Source organism: Gymnogyps californianus, chromosome 3, assembly GCF_018139145.2.
Source record: "Gymnogyps californianus isolate 813 chromosome 3, ASM1813914v2, whole genome shotgun sequence".
Taxonomy (NCBI): domain Eukaryota; kingdom Metazoa; phylum Chordata; class Aves; order Accipitriformes; family Cathartidae; genus Gymnogyps; species Gymnogyps californianus.
Window position 1 is genome coordinate 11958288 of NC_059473.1, and position 17078 is coordinate 11975365.

Sequence of the window (17078 nt, forward strand, 5' to 3'; positions counted from 1 at the left end):
GTGCTTGTCCAGAGGCAAGGATTACCAAAATGTACCTATTCAGTTAGTAGAGAAGACAGAATAAAAAAATAATTAAAAAAAAAAAAATTACACGAGCTTTAAAGGTTTGGGCAGGCTGGGTTTTACTGTGACCTTGATCGGTTCTTGTTTGAGTAAACAGGATTTGGGATGAAACATTAAAACTGTTTAGCAGATCTTTTCAAACCATTTCAAACTTTTCTTATGTTGGTTTATAATATAACCAGACATGCTTGTAAATGGCCACACCTGCTCATTTCTCTGGGGATGGCCTGATCTCTGCCTTTTCTAACAAAGAAAGGACGGGAGAAAAAAAATCAGCCTTTCTTGTTGCAAAACAGAGTGGAAAGTCAAAATCTTTCTCAAGTTTGTCCCATCTGGTCAGATTAAATCTTTGATCACCCTGGGGACCACATTTACGTTTGGTCTCTACTACCGTTTCAGAACAGCTCAAAATACACAGGTAGCGAGCAAAATATGAATTGCTAAGCAGAAAACACTTGACATAAAGAAAAGTGCATTGGCTTTGGATTTCTGTGGCTAGTCAGATCGTAGGAAGTGGTCAGCAAAGACAGACATAAACTTCTTGGATATTTTATGCCTTCTGCCTGGTATCTGCATCAGCTACCTTACTACCAATAAACAGTACGTAGCTTGAAAATATTTTTTCATTAATGTATATCACAAAAAGTATCAAATCACTTATAAAGAAGCAGCTATTGGCTTACGATCTATGGCACTGATGGACTAATGAGACAAGACAGAATTAAAACAGAAGTAGCCCAAGGTCTAAAACTGGAACAATCACAAACAATAACTTAACAAAGCTGTCCCCTTTAAGAAAAAAAGCCCCCAAAATTCACAATAAAATGAAGTTGTGTAGCTGTAAAATGGAAAACATCTCCTTAAACCTAGGAGGTATTTTTAAAGAAACGTTAGCCAGTGATTTTTTATTTTTATTTCTTTTTTTTATTATAATTTATGTTGTTCTGGAAAACCTACAATTCACTTGGTACAGTATTTCTGGTGTGAAGAATGCTGGCTGTAGAAAAACAATCCATTGATAATTTAATTCCTTGTGTCATTGTGAAATCGAGAAACTCTTAGATTACTGAATGAAAAAAAAATATATATATTTGAAAAAAAGAATGGCTGACTAAGTAAGTATCACCTTGTGCTACATCCAAGGCCTCTTGCTGGTTGTCTGGCTGCTCTTTTGTAGGCAAAAAGGAGCTGAACGCTCTCTGGCTCCTTAGATCTGGCCCAACAAATGCACTGCCAGTCATGCACATGGATCCAGCTTAAAACCCAGTGTGAGCCTAAAAGAAGCTAGTCAAACTGGCACCTACTCATGCAGAAGGAGATAGATTTGTCATGACAGGCTGATTATTCAATGTAAAGAAACAGTTTAGCTTTTCTAATCTGGTACAAATACATCTTTCTCAGAGAAAAAAGTAAAAGGTCTAACAGTTCAAGTATTTAAAGTAAAGAAACCAACACAAAAATTGTAACGTCAAAGTGAACCATAGGTATTTGTGCTAGAGCATTCTGCAAAACAGCCCTGCAGTTCTATTCAGATAAATAAGATTTAACCAGTTTAACCCTTTAGGAGCTGCACATCTATGCAACGATCAAGGCAAGCATTTCTATTTCACACTGCACTTGGCTCTACGACAAGTTTTAAGGACAGGCTGAAATACCTAATTCCAAATACACTTTCTGTTTTCTTCCTCTTCTCGCTCGCCTGCACCGATACTAAGAGCGAGGCGCTTTCCCAGCAAACAATGTGAGGGCAGCCTTGCCTACCGACGGGGCTCCCAAGAAAGATCATCGAGAAAGTTGTTCTAAACCAAAAGCAGCGACAAAGCCCTCCGCTAACTTCTTCCCTGGAATTTTCTCTGCTTAGGCAAGTTTGTGCTCTCCCTCATCTGGGAAGTATAATTAAGGACAACAATCACCTAAGGCGTTGGGATCCAGAAGCTTGTTACACCTGTCACCATGATTGTCAATGCTATTGGCATTACCCACAAACAAGGTCTCAAGCGTGCAGGCTGAGAAATATTCTGAAATAGTGCCATCATCCAGACAGGGCATAACGTCCCATCTGAGATCAATAAGTCTAAAGATCGTATTTTCTGTGCCTTTCCACAGCCAAGTTACAGACAGAAGTTAAAGAAGCTGCTTACTCATTGTAGGAGTCAACGTTCGTCGAGCTCCACTTAAGGGATTTTCTCTTGTGTAAACCTGACTTTATAATTTAAAAAAAAAAAAAAAAAGTGGCATTATGAAACAGAGACTTTTGGCAAGTGTACGGGATGCATAAGCTTGGAGAGCAGCATCTTTCAGACTGCCATCCTGGGAAGCTTCCTTCTCAGGCAGGCAGCCCCGCGCCGAGGGAGGAGGACGTGCCCTCCTGAGGAATGCTCCTGGTTCACTCCCAGCCGAACAAAGCAGAGCGGGCTGCAGGGCGCCTCCGAAAGTTGGGTTTTTTCCACCCCCTTCTCTTAATTTTCAGGGGAGGGTGGCGGGATCCCAGTCCGCTCATGTGTGATGAGAATGGAAAGAACAAGTGCAAACCCTACGCCTCCCTGGATCCTATTTTGCTGGGTTTTTTTGAAAATGTCCTGCAAACTGCTGGCAGCTTTTTTTAATGGAAAATACCAATCGCCTAGGATCTATACCTAGCCTTTTGCCAATAATGAGAAAACTTCACCTTCTGTCCCCAGCAATTCTTAGGAAATCTTTTGCTGTTATTCCTACAAATCCAATTACAGATTGTTGAGTAGCTAGTGGAGTAAGCTTATTGAGGAGTGTCACATCACTAAGTCGTGCGTATGTGTTTCAGTTTGTAATGTGGTCTGAGCCGCTGTAGAGGTGTCAACTTAAAATGCAAGTAAGTAGCAGAACAGGGCTAATCCCAGCCACTACTCCCCTGCAGCCAAATTGTAGCGCAATGAATGACAGTGGAAATGCAAAGATGCCACTGTGCTTATCACACACAGCCAGATGGTGGACCTGGATCAATGCACACATGCCACGATCAATGCATTTGATAAAGAATTAAGAAGAAAACTGTACATGTTATCAAAGAACTTGTACATGGCATAATTATGATTCTGCATGTGCTTACTGATGATATTGGAGACTCAGAGGCAGGTGATAATGAAACTGATAGGAAGAAATAGCTTAAAGGCTACAGCATATGGCCTCAGCACTAAGAAATCTTGTCAAATAGTTCAGAAAGCTTTTTTTAACTGTTATTACAGGCTGCTCATAGTGCAAGCTGGTGGCAACGTTTTAATTTTTTTTTTAAATCTGAAATGTCAAAAAGTTACTTTTCAGAATGGTTCAGAAAATAATTAAGACACTATTGTGTTTTAAACACGGCAAAAAAACCTACAGGTAGAGTAAGCGTTCACAATTTTGGGGGGGGGGGTGGTTGGGCATTTTTTAATATATATAATTCTGTGTTCCCTGAATAAATGTATTTAGACTTTAAGGGGGCTTGTGGCAGTTTAAGGAATGTGGCTGGGTAGCAATTTGCATTCGGCACGCCAATTTCTACAGATACAGTTTCGACATTATTTCTCATCAAATGTAGAGTATTTCCCTGTTACCGTTTGTGCTCTGTCAGCTGCATTACAGCCACCTTGGATGTGAAAGAAGGTAATTAAAAATTTGTGGAAAATAAAGTCTAAAGTAATAAAAAAAAGCATATACATTTATAATGTGTAAAAGGTACCTAAAATACAAATTCTCATGCTCCAGTTGATAGATGAGCTGTCTAATCAACGCCTGGACGTAACTTAAGTGCTCTCATTAGTGTGAAGACCTTCAGGCTAAATAAAACTAAATCCCTTAAAAATTGCTTCTGCAATAGAAAAATCCCCCTTACCATTTTCCTCTGCCTAAATCATATCAATTAAAAAGAGAGAGAGGGAGGGAGGGGGAGAGAGGCATTTTCACATGACTTTGTTTTAACTGACACTCAAAAAACTATCTTCTGAATCCAATTTAAAATGTTTCAGCAAAAAAGTTCATTAGCAATCAAAGAAACAACAACAAAAAAAAATCACGCTGAGTTTAGTTTCTCTTTCACTTTAAACCTGGATCTTTAATCAGCACTAAGGCGTATAATGTCCATTGAATCCTTTACATTAACTTTTTTTTTCCCAACCCCAAATATTTAATCAACATTGCAGTTTTACATTAAATTATAAAATTTATCAAAACAAGCCTCCAGAAGAGTGAAGCACGTATTTTATTTGCAGCGGGCCGAGGAGGGACTCCCCCCGCCCCCAACCCCCGAATTTCAATTTGTCCTGACAAACCATTGGGTATTAAATTCTAAAGGCACGCAGAGTGCATAAAGAACTGATGGCTTGATTAGCTCTTGTGGTGCAATTGAAGGAGCTGTCTCTCTCCCCGCTTCTCCATTTTGAGAAACACTTTGATCTCCGTTCAAGTCAATTCATGAACATCAACTGACAAGACTGCATGAAACACCCCAATGGTTAGGCCCAAACTCGTAGCAAACTATTTGGTTTCATTAAGGCTTCAGGAGAAGTGACCAGTGACAGTCCTTTCATTCAGAAGCCAACAGGCAAGTGACTATTTAAACTTTAATGTGCACAATGTACTGCTGAAGGCCGCTACACCTATAGTCAGTCACTCAAGTATGAATGCCTTTACCTACTATTTTGTGACATGTGAACTACTAAGTGCAGCTGCAGTCTCATTAATGCATTTGCCCAGATTTGTTTGCAGGACTAAAGAGATGATTCGCAGTATTTCTGGTGGGAGAAACGACTGTATCTTCAAAGGAAGGTAGAACAGCAGGTGCTATATAAAAGCCAGCGATTAAAAAAAGATTGCTTTTTTAAACGCAGTAATTTACTAAACATTTGCACAAACATAGCAGAAATATTATCCATTCCGGCTGAAAATATAAAAGATCTTGAATCACATCACCCGCAAAACGCAGGGTATTCAGTCCGGTTTCGAGCTTTGCTACAGTAAACTATTTGCACATCACTTTTCCCCTTTTTTAGCTGCCCTCTCCAAAGAGTCCCACTTCAAAGAGTTCATTTTTGCACCAGTTCCTGTCAATGCAGGTCAGAAACACTAAAGTGGAAAGTGGCTGCAATGCCGTGGCACAAAGAGTCTCTGCGGCTGAAATCAAACAAAGCCCAATTAAACTAATCATAACGTCCCAGTGAACACAAGGAAGCTCACCTGGTATTTCTGGACTTCTTGTGTGAATTCCCAACTCTACTTGGTACTTGGTACTATAATTACCCTGACCAAAATACTGTGAAATTACTGCTCTGATCTACTAATGGCTGCAAAAAATCAAGCCGTTGTGGTTTCATGCCAAGGGGCCGTAGCAAGGTGGCGCAATGCTTTCTGACAGAGACGACAACTTCTAAAAACTCAAAAGGGAAAATTAACGGGATGTGGTTTATGTTGCCAAGGACTGTTCATTAATTACCAATTTAATCACTGCTGGAGGCATGACATTACAAAAATCTGGCTGAAAGTTCTAATAGATTATGAAGACCACCTAAGAAGAGTGACCAAGAAATGTACAAAACAATTAATACTGTTTCACTGCTATCAAAGACACTCAGATTATTTTACATCAAGTGAAGCAAAAGAATTAGTAGCTTCACAGTGCCACCACTAGGAACTGTAAATACAATGGCACACAATTAGTAATGCACATGTGACTTTTCGTTCAAGGCATATATCCTTGGGAAAGCTAGAACATGATAAGGAGAACAAAAGAAACATTTTTAAATGAAATGAATAAAGATTTTAACTCTACCCTTGTGCATGCTGAGCAATAACAGAATAGGCAATGCAAAATACAGCTCTAAGTAATGGCGATATCATCCTGGGATTCACAACAGCATGTGCTGAACATCCACACAGGAAATGTCCACAGTTATTAGCAGCGATAGAAAAAGAGCATTCCAGATGCTAAGAAACCCGGGTCTCGCTTCATACACAAAGGGATAGCTCTGAAACGCTGAGACCTTTTTTTTGCTAATATTTATAAACAGGTAGAAGATGGTAAAGTTTTTGAACTAATGTTGTTCAGACAATCTTAAAATTCAGTTAATAAACTGACAGCCTATTTTCTGTGAGCGTGCAAGTTAATGTTATGGCTGCAGACTACACAGCACCTTGCATTGACATCCACATAATAAATAACCACATATTTATATATTTAGACTGGATGCTTAAGTGCTGTAAATAGATACAGCTTATCAAAATAACAGCAATAAAATTCAGCTGAGAATCTCAAGCATTTATATCTAAAACTCAAACTGCATAACATTTGTCTTGCATTATCAAACGTTACACTTTATTCATGAAATCCCTCCTGGTATAAAACTGACAGTGCATACTAATTCTTAGAAATGAGTTTACTTGCACTAATTGATTTATTTTCCCAGCTACGTCCGGGACTTGTCTATAGCAGTATTTTTGTACAGTGAAATATCACAACTTCATGGTAAGAAAGTGCTTAAACAGATCAAATATGAAGTCAAAAGATGTAGAACCTTCTTGGAAAGTTACAGATTATTTTTATGTTTCATGTATTGAGTAATGTTAAATAAAACAACTTGTTTGTTCTTGCCATCAAGGAAATGAGAGCAGGCTATCTCAACCTTAGCTTGTCGTTATAAAGAAGTAAATATCAGTTCAGTTGTGGTTTTGAAGTGTTCAGTCAGCAGGTCTAACCTTCATTTAAAGAAAAGTATATTGTTAAAACAGCTATAAAACTTGGAATGCTCATGAAATGTAAATACTATGCGGCATACTCTTATCAGCTTAAACCATATTTAACCACTTTATAGTGGCATACAGACAAGACATATAAATGAACAACAGGGAATAAGTTACCAAAGCTCAGGGATTACCAAAATAATGTTCAATCTTTTTACCAATTAGATGGTAACTGCTTCTTTGTAATCTCAGGAAGATCTAGTGATCATATCTAAATCTGGTTGCAATTATCAGCATGACAGACCAGTCTTTTTTCAATCAATATTTTCCAATTAATATTAAAAGACCAAGGTTGCCATCTGCAAAGTCCTACACCTCAATAAATTCATGTTAGATGTTTAATTAATAAAGATCAGATTTTCTCTCTTTGTTTTTTAAAGAAAAACAAGATAGGAATAACTTGGGAGTGTTTCCTTAAATGAATTAACATTACCACCTCAATCACAGACATTTATTTTCCAAATGAGGAGACTACAAAAAAAATCCACTGATGAGCTAGATGCCTTTCCTAATACAACAGAAGTAGGGATTCTGGTTTCACATAGAAATAAAAATTACTGAATAAAGCTATCTTGTACTCATTTTCAAGAACCTGTTAAAATGTTTGGAGGAAAGAACACTTGCAATGCTAACTAGAGTTTAAGGCATCTTTCAATCAAATTAAATATCCTATTTTTGTTGTCTACTGTGAATTTGCTTTCTGTACCACTTCTGTTCATATTGGCTAGAGTTTACTTTTTGGTCATGTATTAGAGCGGGACAGTTTGGAGCTTAATTAGCTCAGAGGGGCAGCAGATTATTGCAAGATATGATCAATAAATGGGACCATTTATTAAAGCTTTTTTCTGAGCATTTAAAAATAATGCTTTATTTTTATTTTATTGCAGCTGGCATATCCCGTATCTGTACAAATGTATACAATCAAAATTAAAGTAAGAGCACAGAAACTCATCTCCTTTCAATTTTGTCACTTTCTGAAGCCTTTCTAAAAAGACTTCCATTTCCACTGGTCCACTGTGCATGCAAAAAAAGTTACCATTTTGCACTCAAATATTTATGAAAATGAAAAGTAATGGGCACAACAGATTGACACCTGAAGTAGAAAGAGCTTATTAAATATGAATTAGATACAGCTGCAACAAGTCCTTTCAGCAAGGGAGTAATAAAAAGCAATATTCTGAGCAGAAAGAACAATCTCATGGCATAGCCCATTCCTGCTGCCCTCTTGTATACAGACAGTGTTTGCATGTTTGGAGGTAACAGCTTTTTGGTGAAGTACTTTGCAAATTCTACTACAAAAGCTGAATATAGTCCCCACTGCTCTTTCAAACCTTTTTTTTTTTTTTTTTAAATATTTAGGCAGCTATAGCTGTCATTCAACTTGAACAAATATGAAATAATGGTAGCAGAGATAAGTAAAACCAAATCTTTCTCTGTACAGAAAGCAGGCTAGCAACAGTTGCATTTAAGCACAGCAGCAGTGTCAGGATTGCTCTCTGAAAACACCCCTTCAGTTTATGTTAATCTGTTTTTAAATACTTATTGTCCAAATGGAGTCCCTCACAATTTTTGGTGTAGTCATCCTTGAATGCTGCTGTGAAGAAAGAATTACTATTTTCCTGTTTCACAAGAGGCAAAAGACAGAGTGATTCCCTCCAGGTATCACACTATTGAACTCCTGCATCCCAGAACCTATGCTAGATCCTCAATATGCATAATTTTTGGCCGAATCCATAAGAGGGCCCAGTCCTGCATCTAAATTCACCAAGGAGGAATCCTTAGCTCAAGCAAAACCCAAACAACTTCAGGAACAACCTGTGGCCCGTGTTAGGAAGAAAAACACATCCTTTGCCAGATGAGCATTATTTTTCATGAATTCCACACTATACAGCATTCTCTGCTAAAGCTATCTACCTTGCAAAAACAAGTTAAAAGAATTTGACATGATTTCTGAGATGCCAGAAATAAAACTACTGAGCACAATCTTAATTTTCATCCTGCTCTGTATCCTTTAGAATAGAGCCTTGTCATGGCACCACCTTTTACTTTTACTATCCCCTGATCTTCAGCTCAGATCTGAGCTCTACTGAGTGGTGTTCAATACTTTGGTTTATTTTCACTGTTCAGTATGTAGGCCCATCAATATGTAGCACCATTCTTTACTCCACAATATTCAAATCTTGCTCTGTAGACAGAATTATTAATTTCTTCAAGGGCTTTTCTACAGTGCTCATCTCTACAGTATTTAAGTGCCTCAAAAGCATTAATCACATTCCCTTCTCACAACACCCCGTGGTGGTGGTGTTATTACCCTGTTCTTCGGATGAGAACTGAGACAGAGAGATCCAGCTAAAAGGATCTAACACTGGGTGCTCACTCTGGGAAGCCTACTACCTGGGGGTTTTTCAGTATACTAAGCTTTATGCAGCCCTTTATATGTCTCAAGCACAGCTCCAATTGATTTCCCTGACAGACCTGGATGCTCAGTACATCTGCAAATCAAACCTTTGCCTCAAATGGCAATCCGGAATGGAAGGATACACAATTAATGACCACTTGGAGGAAGTTTGGTTCAAAAGACTCAGCAGTACTGGTCAGGAACTCTGAGGCAAAGGCAGCATTACATTTAATTCTTTCAAGCACCTTAACCGTGACCTCATTCTTTTGCTCCTTGCACTCCCTGCTTCGTTTGCTGTACACCTTCCAATTTCTGCAACCAAAAGGACAGAGGTCCTCTGGACAAACAGCCTTCTACATCACCTCAATCCTCTGTGCTAAATGAGACACAATTGCTTTGGGGAAAATAGTATGTGATCACATAATTAAAGACTGCATCATAATGCGTATACACAAAAGAGGTTAATTAAAGTTGCCTGTGCATTTCTTAACTCCTAATTCCATTCTCTGTCATCACGGTGACTCCATAACCATAGCCATTTGAGTTTACAGAGTAAATGACAGCTGCAGTAAATTTCCATTCTTTATGTGGATCAGTCATTAAAGGAGAATAAGACAAACATTTTGCCACCGGCCTTCGCAGGTATTTGCTGACAGCAGAGTTATGCTGAGATTCAAGAATTATGGATTCCACTCCACGTTCTGCAAGTGAGGGTTCCCTTCTGGAAAGGCCTTTTAGCCCTGTGGCTCCTGAATATTTCCCACTCATTGTGGTCCCCTCTAGCCTGCCACTTTACCAGTTAGGTTGCACAGACCAGCTCCAGTCTCCTCGTCTTTCCAACATCACATTCCAGCCAAGCTGCTGCTGCTAACAACCATCACTACAGGTTGATATTTTACAGCATCTGGTGGGAGCAGATATGTCCCTTCTAGCCCTGTGATAGTCATCATGAGAAAAGGTGAGTTAAATAAAAATGAGTAAGCTAATAAAAAGGCTCTCCTGGTTAAAAGCTAAGTGATTACAGCTGCTATACCAGATTGGAAATGACAGAAGCATCTCGTAAAAGAGTCACTACATGCACACCTACATCAAGAAAGCAAGCAGAAAGGCTGAGCTGTTTATAAATCTACCATAGAGAAAGGGATCCATGAGGGGATCAGTAATTCTGTTCACAGAGCTCTGAAGCTAATTCTTCCAGTCTCCAAAAGGCTGCATCAATTTTAAGGACATATCTATGATCCTCCCAAACCATGAGCATGTTTTCAAGGAGTTTCTGATCAATGCGGTCTCTTCTTAGACTTCAAATACCTGCCTACAGGCTTACATACCTCCATACAGGCTGGCATGCATACAGCTTGCAGATTGAAGGCTTCTGAGAAGCACCAAATGAGCAGACCTAACAGTGAAAAAAACTTCTACCACGCTGCAAGTAGGGAAGAAGTGGGAGAAAAGGGGCTAATATGATACCAATAGAGGAAGCAAGCTGAGAATGACAGGCCTACATCAGGTGGACTGAACAGGAATGGAAGATGATGGGGCAGAAGGCACAGAGGGAAGACATCTAAGGGAAGAAAGAATAAAGAGAGCAGGTATTAAGAAAGAAAAGTTAAAAAGTAGAAGAAGGGGAGCTGAAATGGCCAGGGCAGACTGCTGAAATACAGTCTGAGAGAGAGGAAAGAACAAGAAGACACAAACTAAAGAAGGGGAAGGGGATACAGCTTGGGATGCAGTAACAAATACGTGATTCAGAGGAAAATGGGATTGAGTTAACAGGTATACGCGCAAATTCAGTGCCTTAATCTTCTGCTCCCACAACTTCATCAATTTCTGAGTTAAAAGCGGGGGGGGGAGTAAAGCAAGTGAGAATACTGACATGGGCTTAACCCAGAGCACAAACATGAGAAGATGGAAGCACACTGCAGCAAGAAAGAAGACTCAAGAAAAAGGGGTAAACAGCCAAGAGAATGGACTGTCATGCAAAAACAGCCAGTTCTTCATGAGAGACCAGCTAGTGGTCAATAAAGAGACAACAGAGATTTTAAAAAAAAAAAAAAAGGAAAAAAGAAAAAAAAAAAGAAAAAAAGGGGGGAAAAAGAAAAGGGGGGGGGGGGGGGGGGGAAGAAAAGCAAGCCCAGAGTACATGACTACTGAAAAAAATAACACAATATTGGTTCTACCAGAGGAAGGGTAAGGCTTAGGCTGAAGAAGGTCTAAGGTATTTGCTCTATGCTTAGAGGAGAAACAGGAACACTGTTTTTTTCAAAAAAGACTTTTACCAAAACAAATCAGCCGAGCACATACCAAGTAACCTGTATTTACAACCATGGAACAGACTTGGAAATTTCCTCCCTTTTGTTGACCTCAAGCAGCAATACAACCCCATGCACTATATATTGTTCTCACTTGTTTACTAAGAAAACAGAGATTCATAGTTCTCATATGACAAATGTAAAGTGGTAACAGCGAGGCCTACAAGACAAGATTTTCAAAAGTAACTAATGACTCTGCAGGCTTAGCTTAGCTGGGATGACTGATTTTCAGAGCACGCTCTGAAAGACTGGGCTGCTTAAAGCTCTTTTCGTGAAGGTATCAAAAAAGATGCAATTGCAAACTTCAAGAGTTACTTTCGAAAGTATTGGCCCTGGACTGTCTCTTTAAAGTTTTCTTATTTAAAATTAGATCTTCCTATTTTAAACCATTTTCTTTTGAATCCCTCTCAATCCATCCCAAAAATGAGCCTAGTCCAATTCCCACTACTAAATGCTGACTCTCATTATCATAACTCTCATTTGGATAACACACTACTACACATTACTGCACACTGACACATACAACACTGCTTTGAGTCAAAGTTCTTATTAACCTTAATGACCAGAAAACACTGAATAGAAATAAGTCTGTACTATTTTCTAACAATCAAATAAGCAATGACCTGTAGCGAACAGGCACAACTACACCAAATGGAAATGTCTCATCTCTGTGAAGATCAAATATGTTAAAGAAAAACAGAAATCAATGCATCTTACATCTATATATGTTGATGCATACATACATCCTCATTCTGAACATGCATATGTATGGATATGTATATAACATATGTATATGTTATATAATAATATATATTATATAAAGCTGTATATATCAACTTTATATAATATATGAAATATGAATACTATACCAGCCTCCATTAAAGACACTTCCCTTTCGCAATGCATGTTTCCCACTGAAATGCATTAGGAGAATGTTGAGCTTGGTAAGTCAAGCACTCAAAAGTTAGAAAATGTCAAAATTACACTAGCTGTACAACCTTGCTTTGATTCTCATTTCGTATAGTCTTTAATTGCATAACCCATACTTTTTTTTTCCTGCAGGATACTTGTCTTTTTCAGTGGCCATGACTGACAACGTTCAGTGAATGAACAACTGTTCAATATCTCACTTTACCCCCATCATTCACTGTCTGCCGTACACCTTGTTTAAAATACACTATTTACATTTTTCTCTGGACACAGAATTATTACTTTCTTGCAGAGCATGTCTGTGGCACTCTTCACTGTCATATCTAAGAGCTTCCAAATTACATCTCCACAACACCCTTCTGAGCTGACAAGCTTTTGTTATTCTTTTGTTACAGTCAACTCAAGTCAAGAGTGCCCATTATCCTGGGCGCTCTGAGCAAATAGATTTCAGAGGGGCCAGGACCATTTGTTCACAGCACGGTTCTCCTTGACTTGGCTACAGCTGGGTGCATTTAAAACTTCCAGAAATCAGTCCCCAAGAATCTTGGGTTGGGAATCAGAAATCAAGGAATCCACCACCCTGAGTCTGTTGCGTTGAAGGTACCATCCCAACATTGTAAAGAGCTTCTGATGGAGGCAGCAAGAAACTTTGGGTCTGCAAAGTGGCCCTAAAAGACTGCCCTTCCCTTTCCTGCAGGCTTCCAATTCATTTTTCAACTTCTGTAATAAATGAAATAAGGTCCTACAGGTAATCTGGCTGCCTGAACTATGCAATCCTGACTCTCACCCTGAAAACTCTGTCTTCATCTCCTATCCTTCAGCTGGTTTTCATGGGCTAGAGACAGTCTTCATTTTTGTTTAACTTCACATTGCCATCTACCTCCCTGCCATCTACCCGGGGCATCTCTCTTCTGCATGCCACTGGGGTAGCTCCTTTTCCTCCTGTTTGGATTTCATCAGCAGGAGTTTGAGTCTAAAAAAAGAAAGTTTTGCTTTCCAATACTATGATCTGCATCAGAATGGGCCCTGATCCTTAGGTGAACAACGGTAAAAGATGCTCTTACTGTGCTATGTCCATACAGACAATTTTTACTGACACTTACCAACTTTTCTGAACTTCAAGGCGCTCTGACAAGATTGTGCTATTAACACAACTGTGATTGTTTTGAACAGATTTTTCAACGGGATAGAACCTTCTTCCCGTAAGACATTTTTTAACGTGGATAAAACAATACTTTATCCAACCTAATACAGAGAAACAGTTGAACAGTTTTTTTTTTTGAAGTAAAAAAAGTAAATAAATATTACCCTCAGGCGGAGAGCTGATGGGGAAAATTTCAGCTCAAACAATGAAATACTAGCAAAGTTGTAAAACCTTTGAAAATAGGAGCTTGTAACAAAAAATGTTAGGCAACTTTACAGTTGTTTCTGCCTGAGTAGTTGCCTATAGTATCCCTCCTCTAATGCTGCTTGCTTTATGGAAAACTAATTAAAAAAAAAAATCAGAAGTGAAATTTATACTAAAATATACTTATCTAGGAAAAACTTAAATACAAAGCAATAAAAAATTGCTTATATATCATTATGTTATCATTATACAAATAAGACTTGTCTGCATATATGAATGTATTTTGAAGAAAAAAAGAAGTGTTAGTTTGGGGAGAGGAATTGTTAAGAAAAAAAAAAAAGTACAGCGTGGATCCAATACAGTTAAGAGAATGAAACAAGACATGTAAATCACTGTCTTAATTTTTTGATTGTATGATCCCATTTATGTAAAAAGCAGAATCTGCCCCTCAGGACTAGGCTCTGAAAGATGTGAATCAGTAAAGATTCAAGCCTTTCTCTGTATCATTATTTTTCAGTTACATTTACATTCTCAGTTGCCAGTACAGTCTCTAATGCACAATAGTGAGAATCACAAAACCCACATTGCGAAGGTTTGCGTAAAAATTAATTAGCTTTCATCTCCAGAGAGTATGCATCCTTCCAGGTCACCACAGAGGCCACTGGAGGTGCAACCATAGCTGCTTCAACACTGGAGCTCATTCCTTAGCTCCACTTTCCCATCTCACCAGCATAATCAACTTTGGTGATAAAAAGGAATTGTTCCATCAACTCTTTTACAAGACTGCCACAAGCAGCTTCATTCACTGCAACAACACTTATGAAGCAGCAAGTAGCTGACATCACAGGCTCAGGGAATGCATTTACATTAACTGAAAAAAAAAGAGAAGTAATCAAAAATAGCATAAATTACTTCACTATCATTTAACAAGTAACTTTTGTTTTTCATCCCATTAGAAACTGCAGTGCCAATCAAAGAAGGTGCTCCCAGACCTCTGCTTCCGGTGAAGTCTAAGGCATCTTTCTGTTGGCCATAACAGCAGGAGAAACAGGCTTTAAAAATGAACCAAGGCTACATGACACATCAGAGCAATTCAGCGTGGAAAAGAAATATTCTGCAAGGACATGCCCCCCACAAAAGCATATGCACATACAATAAATTTTAACTATGTAAACAGCCATACTGGCCAATATTTCTTACATCATTCAGCTGCTTATTGCGGGCTGGGATGATCGTATTGGTTAGTTGCTTATTCCCTGCCTTTAAAGCTGCATCTCTTCTTGCTTGCTCAAGCAGAACTCTTGCTCGTTCCTTAAGTTCTTCCTGTCTTGACAACATACGTTGCTTAAAAATAAAGAAATATAATTAACAGCAAGGCAGCCTCAGGGTACTTAACATTTATACAGTAGTTAATAGCCAGGAGCCTTCCTATATAATAAAGGTCAGGAGTCACATGGATTACAGCTTCATGAGGTGACAGAGCATTCTATAGAAATGAAAAGTAAAGATGATCAAAATGTAAAATTAAAAAAAGTCATAGGCCTTTATAATGTAAATAAGAGTTCTCTCCCCTCCCCTTAAAACTTAATTTCTATCAACATTTAATGCCTTTAAACTGCAACTGTGGAAAAAAAATAATTGGCTTCATGGAAGCTATGTTAAATGTGCTATGTGTTTACTTATTTACTTTAATATGTATGCAAATATAATGCTTCATTGGCTACTTATATGGGTATCGCTCATTTATAACCTAAATTGAACACAAAGAGGCTGGGTACAAGGCAAAAAACCTGTGAAAATATCTGCTTCTGCTTCATTTATGAATATCCACAAGAAAGCCCCTTCTTCATACACGACTGATTATATTGCAGAGTAGAAATAACAGAAGGGGGGTTTCTGCATAGGCAACATGAGCAGCTCCCACACTTATACGCTCCCAAGCGCTGACTTCTTAGTCAAGGTCAACTGTGAAGACTCTGGGGAAATGCGTCTCTAGGCCTTTACATGAGAGACAGAGGTGGGACAGATGTTGCAGGTTGTGCTCCTGCAACAACCAGGTGGAAATTGAGATGGTTGACTCTAACCAACAACTGAGTGTTCAAGGTTAAGATTGAGGCTCACATCTGAGATTTTACTGCCATGTGCAAATGCACAGATGATTAACAACAGAGAATCTCCTTCAAAGTCATCTCTTCCTTTTTCTTGGCCTATTATACCCTTGCACAAGAAAATCTTCGTAGAGAAGACATCCTGTCTCCTCCTGCTCTATTATTCTGTATGGGCCAAGCTGTTCCTTTCTCATCCAGTACACAAAGACAATGATGAAGAGAAACTTCATGAGACCTCACTGATTAAAGGAAAGAAATTAGCTGACTATGGAACTAATATTTGGCCATTATCACCCATCTATGGACTTCTCTTGCAATAAAATCAATCTTTATGGTGCTTACTCAGGAGAAAATGTAAAAATATTTGAAGCAATCCACACTACCAGAAGACTGGCTATATTCTTTTCTTATCAGAGCTAATGGCACAAAGCCAAACAAAGCCAAAACTCAAGAAAGGTCTTCATAGGGGTAAAATTGTAGGCCTGCTTTGGCATTTTTGTAAACAGGGCTGATAACATTTTTTACATATTTTTGTGATGATATGCTTTACTGATAATACTCAGCATTTATATAATATTGATCTTTCATCCTCACAATAAATCTGCAAGGTAAGTGGGTGTATACTTTTTATCTTTATAGAAAGGAAAATGATATTGTGGTTAAGTGACATGCCTGACGCCACTCAATGAACAGCATAACTTAATATTCTGGAATTTCTACCTCACCGTCGTGGCTATGTTCACAAGGCTGTGTGGTTTCTCGGACAAGATTTTGAAATATCTTTGGTATATTTTAAGGTATTCAAAACTTTACATTTTTTGAATACGGATCAACGAATTGATAAGTCTTTTTCCAGTTTTTGCTTCAGTATGCAATACTCAGAAGAAAGGTGTTGCCACACTCAGTGGCAAAAGCCTTGGAGCCATCATCTTTGAGATAGTTGAGAATATAACTTCCTTTAATTAGAGAGAGATTGGAAAGATTAACAGTAGGACAATTCCTACAAATTATTTTTTCATGTAATGGCTCTTTTTCAGCACCACCTACTTCTCAGTCAAAGTATTTATTGCCCAACAATAAAAATACTCCGCTCACCTTGCCATTTATACTGAAGATATGGTGTAAATTACAAACATGGAGAAAGAACTTGAACAGCATCTCCATCCTGACTC

At 38.4% G+C, this 17078-nt stretch overlaps 1 protein-coding gene across 5 annotated transcripts in view; it reads right to left on the minus strand.

The window, feature by feature from the left end:
• The window catches only part of EHBP1 (EH domain binding protein 1), a 229139-nt gene that overhangs the window by 57047 nt on the left and 155014 nt on the right, over positions 1 to 17078 (minus strand). For all 5 annotated transcript variants that reach the window (XM_050894523.1, XM_050894522.1, XM_050894521.1 and 2 more), the window contains one exon: positions 14999 to 15142. In XM_050894523.1, the coding sequence (XP_050750480.1) occupies positions 14999 to 15142 (144 nt within the window). The remainder of the gene's footprint in view (positions 1 to 14998; positions 15143 to 17078) is intronic.